Source organism: Rhinoderma darwinii, chromosome 3, assembly GCF_050947455.1.
Source record: "Rhinoderma darwinii isolate aRhiDar2 chromosome 3, aRhiDar2.hap1, whole genome shotgun sequence".
NCBI lineage: Eukaryota > Metazoa > Chordata > Amphibia > Anura > Rhinodermatidae > Rhinoderma > Rhinoderma darwinii.
Genome location: NC_134689.1, coordinates 5,263,210 through 5,281,484, shown reverse-complemented (window position 1 = coordinate 5,281,484; position 18,275 = coordinate 5,263,210). Strand labels below are relative to the sequence as shown.

Here is an 18,275-nt window from a genome sequence, read left to right as displayed (position 1 = left end):
CACCATACCCAGTATAATGTCCCCATAGTGCCTAACAAAAACATAATAAAATAATTACCCCCTATCCCCGTTCCCACGTGGAGGAGAGCCCTCTACTCCACCGGCCGGTGCTCTGTGTGACTCGGTACAGGCAGGCACAATCACATCACTATATTGCGCCTGTCTGCGCCCAGCAGCTCACGGCCGGCATTACATAGTGATTGCAGGAGCAGGGAGCCGTCAGCTCCCTGCTACAGCATTGTATTCAACTGTATCTGGGTCCTGAGGACGCAGATCTAGTCGAAACCAGGACCATCTGTGATGGACTTTTGACCCCCCCGGAGGACTTCACATGACCCCCCCTCCCCCCCCCCAGTGCGTTGCGACCCACAGTTTTGTAAACCCTGATCTAAGGTATCTAATACAACCGATAAATGAAATCGAAGCATGAGATGTGTAGATTATGAAGTGGACAGTATAGCAAATTACCTTGTGGCGTATTTGTCCACAGAACATGTGTGTAAATGAAGATGTGCGGCGCCTGGGCACCGTCCAGCTCATCAATGATCGCTGTATGGAGATGCAAAAGAACAAGCATGGTGAGTGGTACATAGGACCGCTAAAAATCTACAGACGTCCATCATATTCAAGCAGGGGAAGGGAGAACGTGTGGATAAGGGAAGGGGTAAATCCTATAACTTTGTTTCTCCCTATTGATCTAGTGGTAGTGGGTTTGACTGATAACGCCAGTAGATGCTGTTGGGTTCTGTTCACGCTACCGTTTTCTTTACGTTATTCTGTTCTCCTAGAAAATAGTGTGAACACAGGCAGAGAGAGTTTGCGGGGGGACGTGTCCATGGGGTGCAGAGCTGCGGATCAGATATCATAGGGAACGTTGTGCTCTCGGCCTCCATCACCAGCTTATTTTTCTTTTTTGCTCATGATTTTTTTTTAGAATATTCTTTCCTGTAAACATTAACTTGGAGCGATCCTTACATTGATGGTGATAATTCAGGTTGTGGAAGGTTCTCCATGTTAGACCAGCAGCTTAAGAGCTGACAGAATTTAAAGAGTCTCTGTCACCACATTATAAGTGCCCTGTCCCCTATATAAGGAGATCGGCGCTGTAATGTCGGTGACAGTGATGCTTTTTATTTAGAAAAACAATCTATTTTCACCACGTTATTAGCGATTTTAGCTTTATGCTAATTAGTTTCTTAATGGACAACTGGGCGTGTTTTACTATTGGCCAAGTGGGCGTTGTACAGAGGAGTGTATGACGCTGACCAATCAGTGACCAATCAGCATCATACACTCCTCTCCATTCATTTACTCAGCACATAGGGATCCTGCTAGATCACTATGTGCTGTCTTATACTGACACATTAACGATACTGAAGTGTCTAGACGGTGAATAGACATTCCTTCCAGCCAGGACGAGATGTCTATTCACAAATCCAGCACTTCGCTAACATTTCTGTGGTACTTACAGCAGAGCAAAGCGTAATCTCGCGAGATCACGCTGTAAATGACCAGTTACAGCGAGATTACGCTTTGCTGTGCTGTAAGTACCACAGAAACGTTAGCAAAGTGCCGGGATTGTGAATAGACATCGCTTCCTGGCTGGAAGGAATGTCTATTCACTGTCTAAGATTTCTTGCAAACTGAATTGTTTTTCCCTCTTTCGTTCCAGACAAGAAGAGCGAGGAGGTAGAGGGGAAGAAGAAACGTGGAAGTCGACTCACTTGTCCGTTCTACGCCTACGATCAAATGCAGTTTTTACGGGATAAGATTCTTGTTGAGGTGAAAGACATCGAACAGCTGGTATCTCGCGCTCGGGAGGTGAAAGCTTGCCCGTATTATGCCAGCCGCTATGCTATACCGGCTGCACAGGTGAGCTCACATCGCAAATTAAAGGTTTTGTCCGGAATTAGAAAAAAAACTAGTCTGCTTTTTTCCAGGAACAGCGCCATCTGTGTCCACGGGCTGTGCTTGGTATTGCAGTATTAAAGTGAGTGGGTCTGACCTGCAATGCAAGACACAGCCTATGATAACAGTGGCAATGTTTCTGAAAAAAAGCAGACCCTTTATTCTAATTCTGCACATTCTTTAACATCTTGGATTGTATCTCTAATTCTAATGATTATGGAGTTTGATGATAAATATTTTGCCATTTTCTTCCTCCCTTATGAGCCTGATCCCTGTTATTTCCCTATATAAATCATGAATAAACGTCCCAATATTTAGCAATTGTCCCTACAATGTCCTCTTTCTATGTCTTCCAGCTGGTGGTCCTACCTTACCAAACACTACTCCATGATTCCACCAGGCGGGCGTCCGGCATCAAGCTCAAGGACCAGGTAGTAATAGTTGACGAAGCTCATAACCTGATAGACACCATTACCGGCATGTACAGCTCGCAGGTGACGGGTGCCCAGGTGAGTCTCCCACCAATATCCCAGCTACCTGTCCTAAGCATAAAGTACAAATGTATTGCCGAATCCCGATGATTCCTGAATTGAAGGTCTTGCGGCGCTTTGTAAACCGTCAGTAATCGGAAATCTACGATACGATTCTCTTACTGCTGCACCAATGAGAATAAGAATTATGTCCGAGATTTCCAGCGACCCCTCTGAAGGCGTTCAAGCGCCACCACCCCTCTGTTTGTCACCTGTGTCTATGTTTAGGGTTCCCCACAACTTCATCGTTCACTGTCAGAATATATTTTTAAAGTCGTCCCCTGATACACCGACAAGTTCTAACATAGAATACAACATATATTACTATTCTAATATGTAAGGTATGAACTATTTAGGAGGGGGCAATCGCAGGTGGGGGTTTCCAAGTGTAATTCCTTCCTCGCAAATTCTACTTTCTTTGCTAATTTGACATATACTACATTGTGCGTTTTTACGTAGGGCGTCCCGCCGCCTCGCCGCCTCTTCGTTCTGCTGATCATACATTGACGGTTTATTCTTATGATGGGAATCTTAGAAGATCCCCATTAAAAAGTAACGAAACTTTCATCAAACTTTTGATATGTCATAGAGACCTATGAAAAGTTTCGGTGGGGGTCCAGGTGCTGAAACAAAGGTGCGGAAGTGCTCAGCCCAGCGCTTGGCACCTTCGGCTATGAACAGCGCTCCTAGTAAGCCTGAGGACGGCTCATATAGATGTTCTACCAGAGCCGTCCTCAGCCTGACAGGGAATCGATGAACGTGCAGTAAGGGTATGTTCACACACACTATTTACGGACGTAATTTGGGCGTTTTAGCCCCGAATTACGTCCGAAAATGCGCCTCAATAGCGTCGGCAAACATCTGCCCATTCATTTGAATGGGTCTTACGATGTTCTGTTCAGACGATCATTTTTTTTACGCCCCGCTGTCAAAAGGCGGCGCGTAAAAAGACGCCCGTGTCAAAGAAGTGTCATGTCACTTCTTCAGACGTAAATGGAGCCGTTTTCCATGGAAAACTAGCTCCAGTTACGTCCGTATTGGACGCGGCGTTCAAGCGCCTGCACATGCCGTTACGGCTGAAATGACGGGGCTGTTTTCTCCTGAAAACAACCCTGTAATTTCGGCCGTTACGGACGCTGTAGTGTGAACATACGCTTACTCTTTAATAACCTTCAGTTTACTAGATTTTGCTTTAGTTTGCACTGACCTTGTGCTACCTTGTACTACCACTGGGGGGCGCCGTTCCCTTTAAGTGCCGACAGCAGTAATCGGTTCATTACAATAGAATATTTTCTCCCATTTGGTCATCTTTTTTTATGCCTCAGATAAAAGGAAATTATTAATTACAATTTGTAACTGAAAGCTTCTGCTCCGTGTAATTGGCTTTAGAAATCTTTCGTATTCCCGGGGGGCAGTTTTTTGCCTCTGTCAGATTTAACAAAGTTTGAAAAAGCGTTCTGGTGTAAATGAAGTCCAGATTATTCTTTCCTTTCCGTATAATATGGCGATAATTAATAGGTCTGAAATAATATATAATAGAATTATTATCACCTCTACAGCTTTTCTACGTTACTAGATTTTGCTGTCGTTCTAGTTGAGGTTCTTCACATCCACGGCATGCGCTCCCACGTAACGTCGGGCTGCTCGGGGAAGCTCTTACCTCCGTGTTTCTACGTGAGGGAAAAAGTGGCGCAACAAGTCGCTCGCGTGTCTTACCGTCATAGAGAGTCACTTTAGGGCATATTCGCACCTGTCGATTTTATTTTACGCGTTTCGTTCGTATTCACCTTGGGAAATGATGCATTAAAGCGAATTTGAGTTTTTAGAATTCCCGTTTATATTGTAGGACCAAAAAATAATTTTGGGGCCTGCTTTGGGTATTTTAACCCTCTCGTTGTCATGACAACTTTTACACTTTTGACAAACACAAAGAAAACGTGAATTCTAAAATAAATCCTATATTACCCCCTAACCATATGTTGACACTTGGACCCCGCACCGATCCGCCACTTCAGCTGCCTCCGGGCACTGGACAATATTGCCGGAAGCTCCGGTCAAAGAATAGCGGCCGAGCTGCAGTATTCAAGTGAATAGGAGCCGGTGCTGCAGTTCTGCCGGTGCTGCATGTCGTTCCAAACATCTGGTGCACGGAGTGGCGGATCGGTGCGGCGTCCGTGTGTAGGACAGGCACCGATCATATACTGATGACCTATCCGGTGGATAGGTCATCAGTTTTCAGAAAGTGGAAAACCCCTTTAAGGATGTGCAGAGTTTATATATGTCACTTACATCTACATGCATGTAATCACCAGAAGTGAAGAGACCAAAAATCTTCTGCGATCCAGATGCCGGGAAACATCCGAATCATGGAGCTGATAAATGGTGCAGGGGGTGATTACATAAATGTGGCAGAGATCACATATCCTCTCTCATTGGTAAGAGGAGTAATAATATGAAAGTTCCCGTATTGCCCACCGGGGGTCACTGGACGCTGTACAGGGGGAGAGATGGCAGTAACAGGCTGGGATCTTTCTTACTGCTCTCAAATATTGCACCGAGGCTTTAAAGTGCAGCTAAACGTTTGACAAACTTCTGACACGTCATAGTGACACGTCAGAAGTTTGGATTGGTGGGGGTCCGAGCACTGAGACCCCCACCAATCGCTAGAACGAAGCAGCTGATGGTCTCGTGTGAGTGCTCAGCCGCTTTGTGTCTGTTCGGCTTTTTCTGGAAATAAATGTATCGGTGTACGGACTCAATACAAAGTCTATGAGCTCGTACATCGGCTTTCTGGAAAAAGCCGAACAGACACGAAGCGGCCGAGCGCTCACACAAACACTTCAGCTGCTTCGTTCTAGCGATTGGTGGGGGTCTCAGTGCTCGGACCCCCACCAATCCAAACTTCTGACATGTCACTATGACACGTCAGAAGTTTGTCGAATGTTTAGCTGCACTTTAAAATGAAACTAAGATCTAAGCTTTAACCATTATATTCTAAATTAACCAAGTGTTTAGAGTCCTGGTGAATTACAGACGTCCTCGGCAGTGAGAGGCTTTTATACCGCAGCATGGTCTGCCCATCGCGGTTTTATTCTGGCTGCATTTTCCACCTTTTAACCTGAGTGGAGACGCACGCAGCTGCAATACAAACCATAAGCAAGAATTTGCTTGAAATTTGTGTGGGTACCGCAATGGGGTTCACATAGATGCACAAGGTGAGAAATTTGCTTTTTAATGAGTTTGACCGCCATGTCAGGCATGGTATCTAATTATAATGGGACTGGGATGGGAGGTTGTGATTTTCCATGTCCCGTCAGTTTTCAAAGGAAAGGTCGCATCAAGTTAAGTCCATGCGTTGCTGCTTGACATACGCTTTTCTTCTGCAGTTTTTTTTTTTTTTTCACCGATGGTAAAGTGGCTCCGTTCCGCAATGTGCGGACATACGTTTTCTGTGCAAAATCTCAGGCCGATGCCAGTTCGGCATCGAAACGCGTAGCCCTGTCGACAATAAAGTCCTTTTATCTATTCCTACCCACTGAGTTGGTCGTCTAATTATCTCTACTTAAGCAGCGCCGACGGTCCCCGTTTTTCCTGATTTCCAATCGTTGTACTTTTCTCTATGGATTTCTGCATTTCCTTTTTTTTTTTATTTGATTGACTTACCTTTTAACTCTGAATTCGTCTTTCCTATTAAAGTTGTTTTACGGGTTTGATTGGCCGCTTGTTAACCTGAATTCTGCCAGGGTTGTTTGTCACTGTCCTTAAAGCTGCTAAATAAATTAAAAAAAAAAAAAAAAAAAAAAAAAGAATAAATAAAACGAGCTGGAAGCCGTCTAGAAAAGTAATATATTTTTGATGAAGCTGTAATTGCTTTTCTGGCTGAGTGAACATTTCCTGCCATTCTCCTTGACCAATTGTATTTGTTTTTAACTTCTCAATGCAGCCGCCGCCGCAGAGCCGCGTCGCCTCTCCCTTTTCATTTACATTTATATCATCCCGCACATATGGATTGGCAAGAAGCATTTTAATAGTGTCGCGTGCTCAGACCTGCCGAGGATTCACTGTCGGTATTACTAATAATTGTCAGTAACGGATGCTCTTGTATTCTTCTTAGTGAGATCTATCAATTACGTGTTTTATTTTCTTTATGTGATCGTTTTAGTTTTTTTTTTTTACGGTGGGAATCTATAGGCGACAGATGCCACTATATGCCAATACAGTGGCATATGTCCGAGGTATATGACCAGAAATACGCTTGACATAGACCCCAGACGGAAGGCTTTGATGTGATATGAACAGAGCCTTAGCCTCTCCCTTTCTCTCATAGCCCCAAGCAGTGTCATAATGATAATTGTGATGGATCTGGGATAGTAGCGCTCTGGCCGGGGATTCCGCTCCTGGAGGAGCCCCTGACGTCACCGTCCATATATGGAAAGTGATGTCACAGGCCTTAAACTACGGAGTCCCTGGCCAGCGCTCTGGCCGGGAACGGCAGGAGCCTCTTACATCACAGTCTATATATGAACCGTAACGTCAGGAACTTCTCCAGTCCCGGAGTCTCCGGCCAGAGTGCTACCGATGCTCTCGCCAGGGACTCGCTAAACGTAGGGCCAAAACGTGATGTGAACAGTCCCTAAGGTTTGTGGCTGCCCTTTAAGGAAAGTCGGCCATTGAAGAAACTGTCCATGACCGTTTCCTCCGTTCCTCGGTGAGATGACTGCCGTTCTTTCCATTTTTTTTTTTTATAATTTCTGTTCTGTTGGAGGAAGGCGTAGATCGTTACTCTCTATAGTGCTGATTATCTACCGCAGACGACACTTCATTCATTGTGCCAGTCATCCGGACCCCCGTGTCTAAGACCACATCTTCAAGCGCTAATTGCAAATTTCGGCGGACAGTGCGGCTACGAGTTAGTGATGTTCAGTCACAAAGTGATATAATCCTTACTATTCCTATTTTGCAGCATTTTCCTGTTCTCTAATTCAGCCAGCAGTGTAAAGAATGGTGGTTTCATTCGGTTTTGGTTGGGTCATGTATATCCACTATATTCTCTAGACTATGCTAGATATACTAATTTCCTAGTATTATTTAGCATAGTGAGCATATCGATTATTATAATAAACTCCATAGACACACAATAGAGATCTATAGAAATATCCCTGGATATAATAACCATAGTAACCAGAATGAAAACCTACAACGGAATTGCTTTATTTATAGAAAGGTCTAGAACAAAGGACTGTGTAAAGCTACAACAGCCCTGCAACGCTGCGTGCCCGTGTATGCACCAGCCCCAACCACTGCCCGCGCTCCAGGGAAGCCTGGCAAGGAAACCATGGCATGAGAAATGCATGGAATCTTATAGAAGAGACGAGGACCCATAACAAAGATCAAAATGAGCCCCCCATTAGGGTGCCGGGCTTTGCCACTCCGGACACAGGGGCCTGGTATTTGTTATAATCACCATTGAGTCAATTCCATATCCATACAATTCCTCTTAAAAAATGGAGACTGTACAGGGTCTCCCAACCCAACAGCAAAGGGGATGAGCCCAAAAAGCGCCACACCTGTCCACAGGTTGTATGTGGTATTGCAGCTCAACCCCATTCACTTCAATGGATGTGAGCTGCGATACCAGTCTCAACCCATGGACATAGCTCCGTTCTTAGGAAAATAAATGAGTGGATTGAGATGAATGGGAACGCAGGTAAAATCCAATGAGCTTCATATTTAAAATAAGCAGCGATGTAAGTGAGTCATTGACGGGGAACACGCTTTCCCTTCCCCACCGGGAATACAACTCTTAGGGGGTAATATCTATTATTTTTACACCCACCGCATCATTTCCACCTTCAGATCGCTTTTAGTCTTTTTTCCCTTTACCAAAATATTGCCTTAAAGGAGCAAAGACCCCAAAACTGTTGTAAATGATCAAGCTCGTCAAGGATTACAAAAAACATGGCCGATGAATGGAGCTGATTTTCAGTCGCAGAAATTTCTGCAACAAAATCTGCCGCGTTTGACTGCACCGTAAAACTTCTCACAGCTGATGGTTTGCTACAATTGTGTCCACTTTTAGATCATGTTCTAAACAGTCTGGACTCCGGACTCCTACAATGTGTCATTGAAAGTAAAATGTAACAAATTATCAGGACAGGAAGTTTTGTGCTTGTAGACTAAGACATTGTAACAAAACCTCAGCTGTGATCAGTACAAATTGAATGTAAAAAGAAAATGTTCCGACTCCCTGGCAATAAGCCGAGATCTAAAAATGGTGATAAATTTGAAACAAAAATATATATATTAAATTCCATAGCATAAAAATTCTATGTATAGTGTGAGACAGACCATAGAGACACAATATTCCCACCGCAGGCAGGTGGTGGCGGGATCATGTTGTGGGGGGATTTATCTGCAGCAGGCCCTGTAACACTTGTGGCGGTAGCGGATAAAATGAATGCAGGGAAATCCAGGGGGAAAACCTGCTGCAGTCTGCAAGAGAACTGTGACGTGGAGGGTGAATGATTAACAAGCAAGACAATGACTTCAAGTACAAGCCAAAGTTACTCGGGAATGACCAAAACCAACAACTGTGTTTTTTTTCCCATTGCAATTTATCACCTTGTCTGATAGGTGGGGGTCTGACCGCTGGCACCCCACCATTTCCCAGAACGGGGTCCGGGAGCGCTATCTCTGGCAGCTCTATAGAAAGTGAATGAACAGATGGACTAGCATGCAGAGCCCCGCTCCAGTCACACAGCATCCCGGGACCCCTCATTCTTGGGATCGGAGGGGTTCCCAGTAGTCAGACCCAATGTTCCCTCTAAGCCTTGGCAGCTCCTGGGCGGGGGAGTCAGGGAGCAGGACGAGTCTCCATCAATGGTGGGCGATCTGATGACCAAAAGTAACACCCCCAGTAAACGCTCATATATCATCCTACATAAGAGAAGAAGAAAACTTATTTGAAATTAGTTTTGATTACTTTTTTTATGTACTAAAATATTACATGTCCAGCAGCAAAAGAGACGACAGTTATAAACACCAATTATAGGCATCAATGAAAGAATCCCTCATTACACCACTGCCCCTGTAGATAGCGCCACACAGACCCCCTGTAGATAGCGCCACACACACATACACACACACACACACACCCACCCACTGTAGATGCCACACAGACCCCCTGTAGATAGCGCCACACACACATACACACACACACACACACCCACCCCCTGTAGATAGCGCCACACACACCCCCTGTAGATAGCGCCACACACACACAGACCCCCTGTAGATAGCGCCACACACAGCCCCTGTAGATAGCGCCATACACACACACACCCCCTGTAGTTAGCGCCACACACACACAGACCCCCTGTAGATAGCGCCACACACAGCCCCTGTAGATAGCGCCGTACACACACACACCCCCTGTAGATAGCGCCACACACACACAGACCCCCTGTAGATAGCGCCACACACACACAGACCCCCTGTAGATAGCGCCACACACACACACACACACACCCCCTGTAGATAGCGCCACACACACCCCCTGTAGATAGCGCCACACACACCCCCTGTAGATAGCGCCACACCCACACACCCCCTGTAGATAGCGCCACACACACACAGACCCCCTGTAGATAGCGCCACACACACACACACAGACCCCCTGTAGATAGCGCCACACACACACACACACAGACCCCCTGTAGATAGCGCCACACAGCCTCCTTGTACTTAGCACCACACTGCAAACCGCGCTCTGCCTGATGTGACTCCCCTTTAGGAGGAGCCGAGGAGGTTATGCAGTGGAGTTCCACTTCTGACTGGGGTCGGTGTCGGCCAGGAGTGGACCAGTCCAGCCACCTGACCTGAGTCACCTGACCTCATGTTGCTGACGTGAGGTCAGGTGACTGGATTGGTCCAGTCCCGACACCGATCTCACTTGGCAGCGGCCTGCACATATTAAGATTCCGCAGCAGTCAAGCGGAATCTGAAGATCTGCCCAGCCACGGCCTACTCTTCCTTTGCGCTGCGCATGTACATATTGTGTCGCATGGGCAGTGCAAAGTTCTGGAAGAATGAGGGAAAATCCCGGACGGTGCTTTTTTCTACCGGACGCTACGAACGGCAAAAAAAAAAAAACAATTTTTGCGGACTGTCTGTAAATTTACGGATGGTTGGCAACCCTGATCCGCTCGTGACAGTGTGCAGCGTGGAAGCTTCGCGGCCGCGCACCTTACCGGGAACACTGGTCAGACCCTCACCCATCTGACACAACTTGTGGATCGGTGAGAAAAACCCTTTAATGTCTTGAAATGATCAACTCAAAGTCCAGACGGTTCAGGCCAGACTGTAAATAGCCGCGTGTTCACACCACGGCGGCATCCACAAGACTGAGCGCTACCAAGTCCTGACGGATGGGGTGAACACTTCTGCATCCAGTCTGCTTGTGTGTAGATTTATTACTTTAACATGAAATGTTTTTTCGTTTTTTTCTCTTCTTTGTCAGCCCACGAGATGTGATTCGGCGTTTTACACTATAAAACACTTAAAATCCAGGGGGGGGAATGAATACTTTTTAAAGGCGCTGCCCGTCATCTTCTTCTTCCAGCAATTAAAACCCTTGTCCATAATTACCGCGCGCTCCTCCCGTGTTCTGTTACTCTCAGGGCTTCTGAAATTGCAGCTGATTATTGTGCGCTGCGCGGTGTTCAGCGGCTCCGGCCTGAGATCCCGCCGCCACCGTCCGCTGATCTTAAACATCTCGTCGGTGATTGTCCGCGTGTCGGGTTCTGCCGCAAAGCACAGACTAATTAAAGTGTCCTTTCCATTTCTGGCCGGACTTCACTCCTCCCTGTGACTCCTAAGTTTTACTCTGTGTCTCTCTCGTTTCAGTTGTGTCAGGCGCACTCCCAGCTGGCGCAGTACATGGAGCGATACAGGTACTTGCCGTAATGACACTGTAATTGGCGCTGTAATCTGCTCTCTCGCTTCTTCATTTCACTAGTCATTTTCTGCCATTACTGGAGATGACGATTCTCTTCTCTCGCTCCGGCTGCGGCGGATAAACCACTCTGTGTATCTATTTTCTGTTTTTCACAAGTGCTCGCCCTTCCTTTTAGTAAATGTGTTTGATGTCCGCCCTGCCGCTGATGTCTTGTCAGCTGAGAATCCTTCTCGATACACTTGCCAAATTTATCAACATCTGTTAGAGTTAAAGGGAATGTGTCACTAGAAATGTTTTTTTTTTTTTTTTTTTTAGTTAAACAGTTAGTGTATAAATGATTATTAAACATTGTTCTAATTTTTTTAATTTTTTCACGAGTCAGGAAATATTATAAATTAGATTCTAATTTATAATATTTCCCAGTGCTGGTCACTAGATGGAGCAATTCCCAAAATTGCAGCATTGCATGTGGTAAAGCAACCACATTGCTTTATGCTGCAAAATTTGAGAAGACACACTCGCTCTAGTGTCCTCACACAATCCCCCCTCCCTTATCCTGGCTAGTGCCGGGAGAAACGAGGGGATTGAACGGTCAAACCTCCTACACTGTGTGTCGCCATTTTTTGAGCTAACACACAGTGTAGTAGGTTTACATACAGTAGTAAACACACACGAACATACATAGAAATCTCTTACCTGCTCCAGTCGCCGCCGCTCCCTCCGGTCCGTCTGCTCCGTCTGCTGCCGCTGCTCCATGTGCACAAGTCCGGAAGCCGCGACCGGAAGTAGTACTCTTACTGTCCGGCCGCGACTTCCGGTCCACAGGAAAATGGCGTCGGACGTCGCTCGGCTGAAGACCTTCAATTTGGACTGTGTGGGAGCGCCGCATGCGCCGTTCCCACACAGACGGCGTACACCATAGTGGATGGAACGGGCCCCGTTCGCATTCACTATGGGACTGTATGTGCCGTATTCCATGTCTGTATGTGTCGTTAATCGACACATACAGAGATGGAAAAAAAAATTTGTTATATACATCACCTAGAGACGGGCGGCCGTGTTATATACATCACCTAGAGACGGGCGGCCGTGTTATATACATCACCTAGAGACGGGAGGCCGTGTTATATACATCACCTAGAGACGGGCGGCCGTGTTATATACATCACCTAGAGACGGGCGGCCGTGTTATATACATCACCTAGAGACGGGCGGCCGTGTTATATACATCACCTAGAGACGGGCGGCCGTGTTATATCCATCACCTAGAGACGGGCGGCCGTGTTATATACATCACCTAGAGACGGGCGGCCGCGTTATATCCATCACCTAGAGACGGGCGGCCGCGTTATATCCATCACCTAGAGACGGGCGGCCGCGTTATATCCATCACCTAGAGACGGGCGGCCGCGTTATATCCATCACCTAGAGACGGGCGGCCGCGTTATATCCATCACCTAGAGACGGGCGGCCACGTTATATACATCACCTAGAGACGGGCGGCCGCGTTATATCCATCACCTAGAGACGGGCGGCCGCGTTATATACATCACCTAGAGACGGGCGGCCGCGTTATATACATCACCTAGAGACGGGCGGCCGCGTTATATACATCACCTAGAGACGGGCGGCCGCGTTATATACATCACCTAGAGACGGGCGGCCGCGTTATATACATCACCTAGAGACGGGCGGCCGCGTTATATACATCACCTAGAGACGGGCGGCCGCGTTATATACATCACCTAGAGACGGGCGGCCGCGTTATATACATCACCTAGAGACGGGCGGCCGCGTTATATCCATCACCTAGAGACGGGCGGCCGTGTTATATACATCACCTAGAGACGGGCGGCCGCGTTATATACATCACCTAGAGACGGGCGGCCGCGTTATATACATCACCTAGAGACGGGCGGCCGCGTTATATCCATCACCTAGAGACGGGCGGCCGTGTTATATACATCACCTAGAGACGGGCGGCCGCGTTATATACATCACCTAGAGACGGGGCGGCCGCGTTATATACATCACCTAGAGACGGGCGGCCGCGTTATATACATCACCTAGAGACGGGGCGGCCGCGTTATATCCATCACCTAGAGACGGGCGGCCGTGTCATATCCATCACCTAGAGACGGGCGGCCGTGTTATATCCATCACCTAGAGACGGGCGGCCGTGTTATATCCATCACCTAGAGACGGGCGGCCGTGTAATATACATCACCTAGAGACGGGCGGCCGCGTTATATACATCACCTAGAGACGGGCGGCCGCGTTATATCCATCACCTAGAGACGGGCGGCCGCGTTATATACATCACCTAGAGACGGGCGGCCGCGTTATATACATCACCTAGAGACGGGCGGCCGTGTTATATACATCACCTAGAGACGGGCGGCCGTGTTATATACATCACCTAGAGACGGGCGGCCGTGTTATATACATCACCTAGAGACGGGCGGCCGCGTTATATACATCACCTAGAGACGGGCGGCCGCGTTATATACATCACCTAGAGACGGGGCGGCCGCGTTATATCCATCACCTAGAGACGGGCGGCCGCGTTATATACATCACCTAGAGACGGGCGGCCGCGTTATATACATCACCTAGAGACGGGCGGCCGCGTTATATACATCACCTAGAGACGGGCGGCCGCGTTATATACATCACCTAGAGACGGGGCGGCCGCGTTATATCCATCACCTAGAGACGGGCGGCCGTGTTATATCCATCACCTAGAGACGGGCGGCCGTGTTATATCCATCACCTAGAGACGGGCGGCCGTGTTATATCCATCACCTAGAGACGGGCGGCCGTGTTATATCCATCACCTAGAGACGGGCGGCCGTGTTATATCCATCACCTAGAGACGGGCGGCCGTGTTATATACATCACCTAGAGACGGGCGGCCGTGTTATATACATCACCTAGAGATGGGGCGGCCGTGTTATATACATCACCTAGAGACGGGCGGCCGCGTTATATACATCACCTAGAGACGGGGCGGCCGCGTTATATCCATCACCTAGAGACGGGCGGCCGCGTTATATACATCACCTAGAGACGGGCGGCCGCGTTATATACATCACCTAGAGACGGGGCGGCCGCGTTATATCCATCACCTAGAGACGGGCGGCCGCGTTATATACATCACCTAGAGACGGGCGGCCGCGTTATATACATCACCTAGAGACGGGCGGCCGCGTTATATACATCACCTAGAGACGGGCGGCCGCGTTATATACATCACCTACAGACGGGCGGCCGCGTTATATCCATCACCTAGAGACGGGAGGCCGCGTTATATACATCACCTAGAGACGGGCGGCCGCGTTATATACATCACCTAGAGACGGGCGGCCGCGTTATATACATCACCTAGAGACGGGCGGCCGCGTTATATACATCACCTAGAGACGGGCGGCCGCGTTATATACATCACCTAGAGACGGGCGGCCGCGTTATATACATCACCTAGAGACGGGCGGCCGTGTTATATCCATCACCTAGAGACGGGCGGCCGCGTTATATACATCACCTAGAGACGGGCGGCCGCGTTATATACATCACCTAGAGACGGGCGGCCGCGTTATATACATCACCTAGAGACGGGCGGCCGCGTTATATACATCACCTAGAGACGGGCGGCCGCGTTATATACATCACCTAGAGACGGGCGGCCGCGTTATATACATCACCTAGAGACGGGCGGCCGCGTTATATACATCACCTAGAGACGGGCGGCCGCGTTATATACATCACCTAGAGACGGGCGGCCGCGTTATATACATCACCTAGAGACGGGCGGCCGTGTTATATACATCACCTAGAGACGGGCGGCCGTGTTATATACATCACCTAGAGACGGGCGGCCGCGTTGTACCAGTAAATACATGCTCGGGGAAGTAGTTGTTGCAGTAACTGTAATAATAATCATTATTCTATTCAGTTATCCCGTATATTGTCCCAGCACATTATGTAATTAACCCTTTACAGTAAGACCATAGATGCGTTACATGGGATGTCTTTACTACTCATCCCATTCTACAGAGTCCACTGCACTGATATAAGAAAATACATGAGCAGAACTGTAATCTCCTGAATATGAGCCGCCCCTGTAACACGAGAACTTCTGTCATTAGAATGAATGTTTCTGGTATCAGTAGTAGAGCCGGGAAGCCATGGGAGAATCTGTCACTCCCCAGGCCTGTCCACAGACTGTTTCATAGCAGCACAGGCGGAGCACAGGCGGAGCACAGGCGGAGCACAGGCGGAGCACAGGCGGAGCACAGGCGGAGCACAGGCGGAGCGGAGCACAGGCGGAGCAGAGCACAGGCGGAGTACAGGCTGCTGATGGTCTAGAAGGACACTGGGGATAATGATTTTCTCGCCGCTGTCCTTAATTTCCAATATTAGAAATGACTTTCATTTGAGATCTCTCGATCCGTTCACAGGAGTCGACTAAAGGCAAAGAATCTGATGTATATAAAGCAGATTCTCTTCCTGTTGGAGAAGTTGCTGGGAGTCCTGGGAGGTGAGGATTACGTGTTTTATGATTTCTTCGTTGATTTGCTCTCATGAAGCCGGGAAATGCACCTGCAACATTAGGAGATTTTCCTTTTCAAAGCTCTGGGCAACCCTTTCCCACATGACTGGACCCCGACTATGAGCTGAATGTGAGTGGTCCGCTGCCGAGACCCCCCATGATCAGCTGATATTGCCGGGGGAAGCAGCCGGTGAATTGGGAAATGAAGCATTACAAGACCCTCATTGAGATAATTGTAATGAATGGATGAGCCCCGTCCTCCATAACTGGAGCCACTCCGTTCTGACAGATGGGGGAGGGGGTGTCATGGACAGGGGAGGGGGGTGTCTTCCTACAATACTGGGATCGCCCTGCAGACCTTCATGGCGTGGCGATATTTGCGGGCCGCAGGTTTGTCCTGTGAATTCTTCGCCTTTTATTGCACCGGCGTTATAATCTTAGAGCGCCGTGCCGCGTGTTTCTGCCTTTTCTGCCGCATCTTCACCATATGGTAACCGGCTGCTCATTAGGAAATGATTCGACTCCCGCTAAACTAAGAACTGAAAACATTTATTAGTAACAAACCCTTTTACTGCCATAAATCCTGGCACCGTTTGCCTGGCACGGGCATTTCCGAGATCCTGGCAGCCCTGCAGGGTACGGTATACAGTAGGATGTTTCTGGATTATAGGGGGGGGGGGAGTTGCGGACAGATGGCGCGTTTTGGAAAATTATACACAAAAATCTCCCCCGGCTTCTATAAATCTTGAGCTGCCACGTCCGTATCTGTCGCACGGAGCTGGATTCCTGCCGGAAATGTTCACCGAAAACCTCCCTTAAAACTGACCCCCTGCACCCAGATCATTGTCTCACTGGTCACATTTATCCTTCGGGACGCCGGGAAAATGGGAGCCCGACCTGTGTGGGAGTTCTAGTAGAAGTTTGTTGGGCTGAATTGAATGGTCTACTCTCCAAAAGTGCAATGATAAGGCTGTGTTCACACAGGACACGTATGCTGCATCCAGGTACAAAGCATTTCCACTCCGGAGCCCGCAGGGAATTCCGGACAACAAAATGAACCAAATTGTGGTGCAGTTTGTCGGCCGGAATGTCCGCTGCGGAAAACTGCCCTAAAATAAAAATAAAAAATATATACTTACCCGTAGCCATGGCGATGCGACCCTCTGACGTCCTGCAGCACGGCCTCCCGGGGTGACGCTTCATCCCATGTGACTGCTGCAGCCTGTGATTGGTCTGTGATTGGCTGCAGCAGTCACATGGGATGAAGCATCATCCAAGGAGGTCGGGCTGGACGCAGGAGCACCGGGTTCTGGGTAAGTATAGGCTTTTATTTTTTCCCTGAGTTGCGATTTTTTTCGGTGGAATCGCAGCTTTTCTTCCACAAAATCGCTACATCTGCTATTTGCTGCAGGTTTTACCTTTCCATTGAATTCAACGGGGAAAACCTGCAACAGAAAAGTAGCGATTCTGAAGCAGAATTTGACGGGCTGCGGATTGAACTGCACCGCAGGTCAATTTCTGAACAGTTTTTCGGCAGGTTTTTTACGCAGCGCGTGGATGAGGTTTGTTCAAATCTTATCCGCTCTGCTGATACTGCAATACGGAAAATCTGCAGTATTTACGCTACGTGTGAGATATATCACGGCCTCATGTTTTACAGGTAATGTCAAGCAGAACCCAAACTTTCAGAAAGTATCTCAACAGGGTGAGTAACCTATTTGGGTAATTAGTTTTTGTATGTTGCATAAGTGGCGGTGTTCTAGTTTAGAGAGAGAGATATGAGAGATATGAGAGAGAGAGATATGAGAGAGAGAGAGCTATGAGAGAGAGAGAGATGTGAGAGAGAGAGAGATGTGAGAGAGAGAGAGATGTGAGAGAGAGAGAGAGATGTGAGAGAGAGAGAGATGTGAGAGAGAGAGAGATGTGAGAGAGAGAGATGTGAGAGAGAGAGATGTGAGAGAGAGAGAGATGTGAGAGAGAGAGATGTGAGAGAGAGAGATGTGAGAGAGAGAGAGATGTGAGAGAGAGAGATGTGAGAGAGAGAGATGTGAGAGAGAGAGATGTGAGAGAGAGAGATGTGAGAGAGAGAGATGTGAGAGAGAGAGATGTGAGAGAGAGAGATATGAGAGAGAGAGAGATATATATGAGAGAGAGAGCGAGAGATATGAGAGAGAGAGCGAGAGATATGAGAGAGAGAGAGAGATATGAGAGAGAGATGGATATGAGAGAGAGATGGATATGAGAGAGAGAGAGTGATGGATATGAGAGCGAGAGATATGAGAGAGAGCGAGAGATATGAGAGAGATATGAGAGAGAGATATGAGAGAGA

The 18,275-nt window shown here is 47.9% G+C and overlaps 1 protein-coding gene across 3 annotated transcripts in view; it reads left to right on the top strand.

Annotated features, from left to right (window-relative positions):
* The window catches only part of DDX11 (DEAD/H-box helicase 11), a 71,426-nt gene that overhangs the window by 22,456 nt on the left and 30,695 nt on the right, over window positions 1–18,275 (top strand). For all 3 annotated transcript variants that reach the window (XM_075855738.1, XM_075855736.1, XM_075855737.1), the window contains exons 8-13: window positions 491–578; window positions 1,673–1,872; window positions 2,265–2,417; window positions 11,343–11,389; window positions 15,855–15,934; window positions 17,607–17,651. In XM_075855738.1, coding sequence (XP_075711853.1) covers window positions 491–578; window positions 1,673–1,872; window positions 2,265–2,417; window positions 11,343–11,389; window positions 15,855–15,934; window positions 17,607–17,651 — 613 coding nt within the window. The remainder of the gene's footprint in view (window positions 1–490; window positions 579–1,672; window positions 1,873–2,264; window positions 2,418–11,342; window positions 11,390–15,854; window positions 15,935–17,606; window positions 17,652–18,275) is intronic.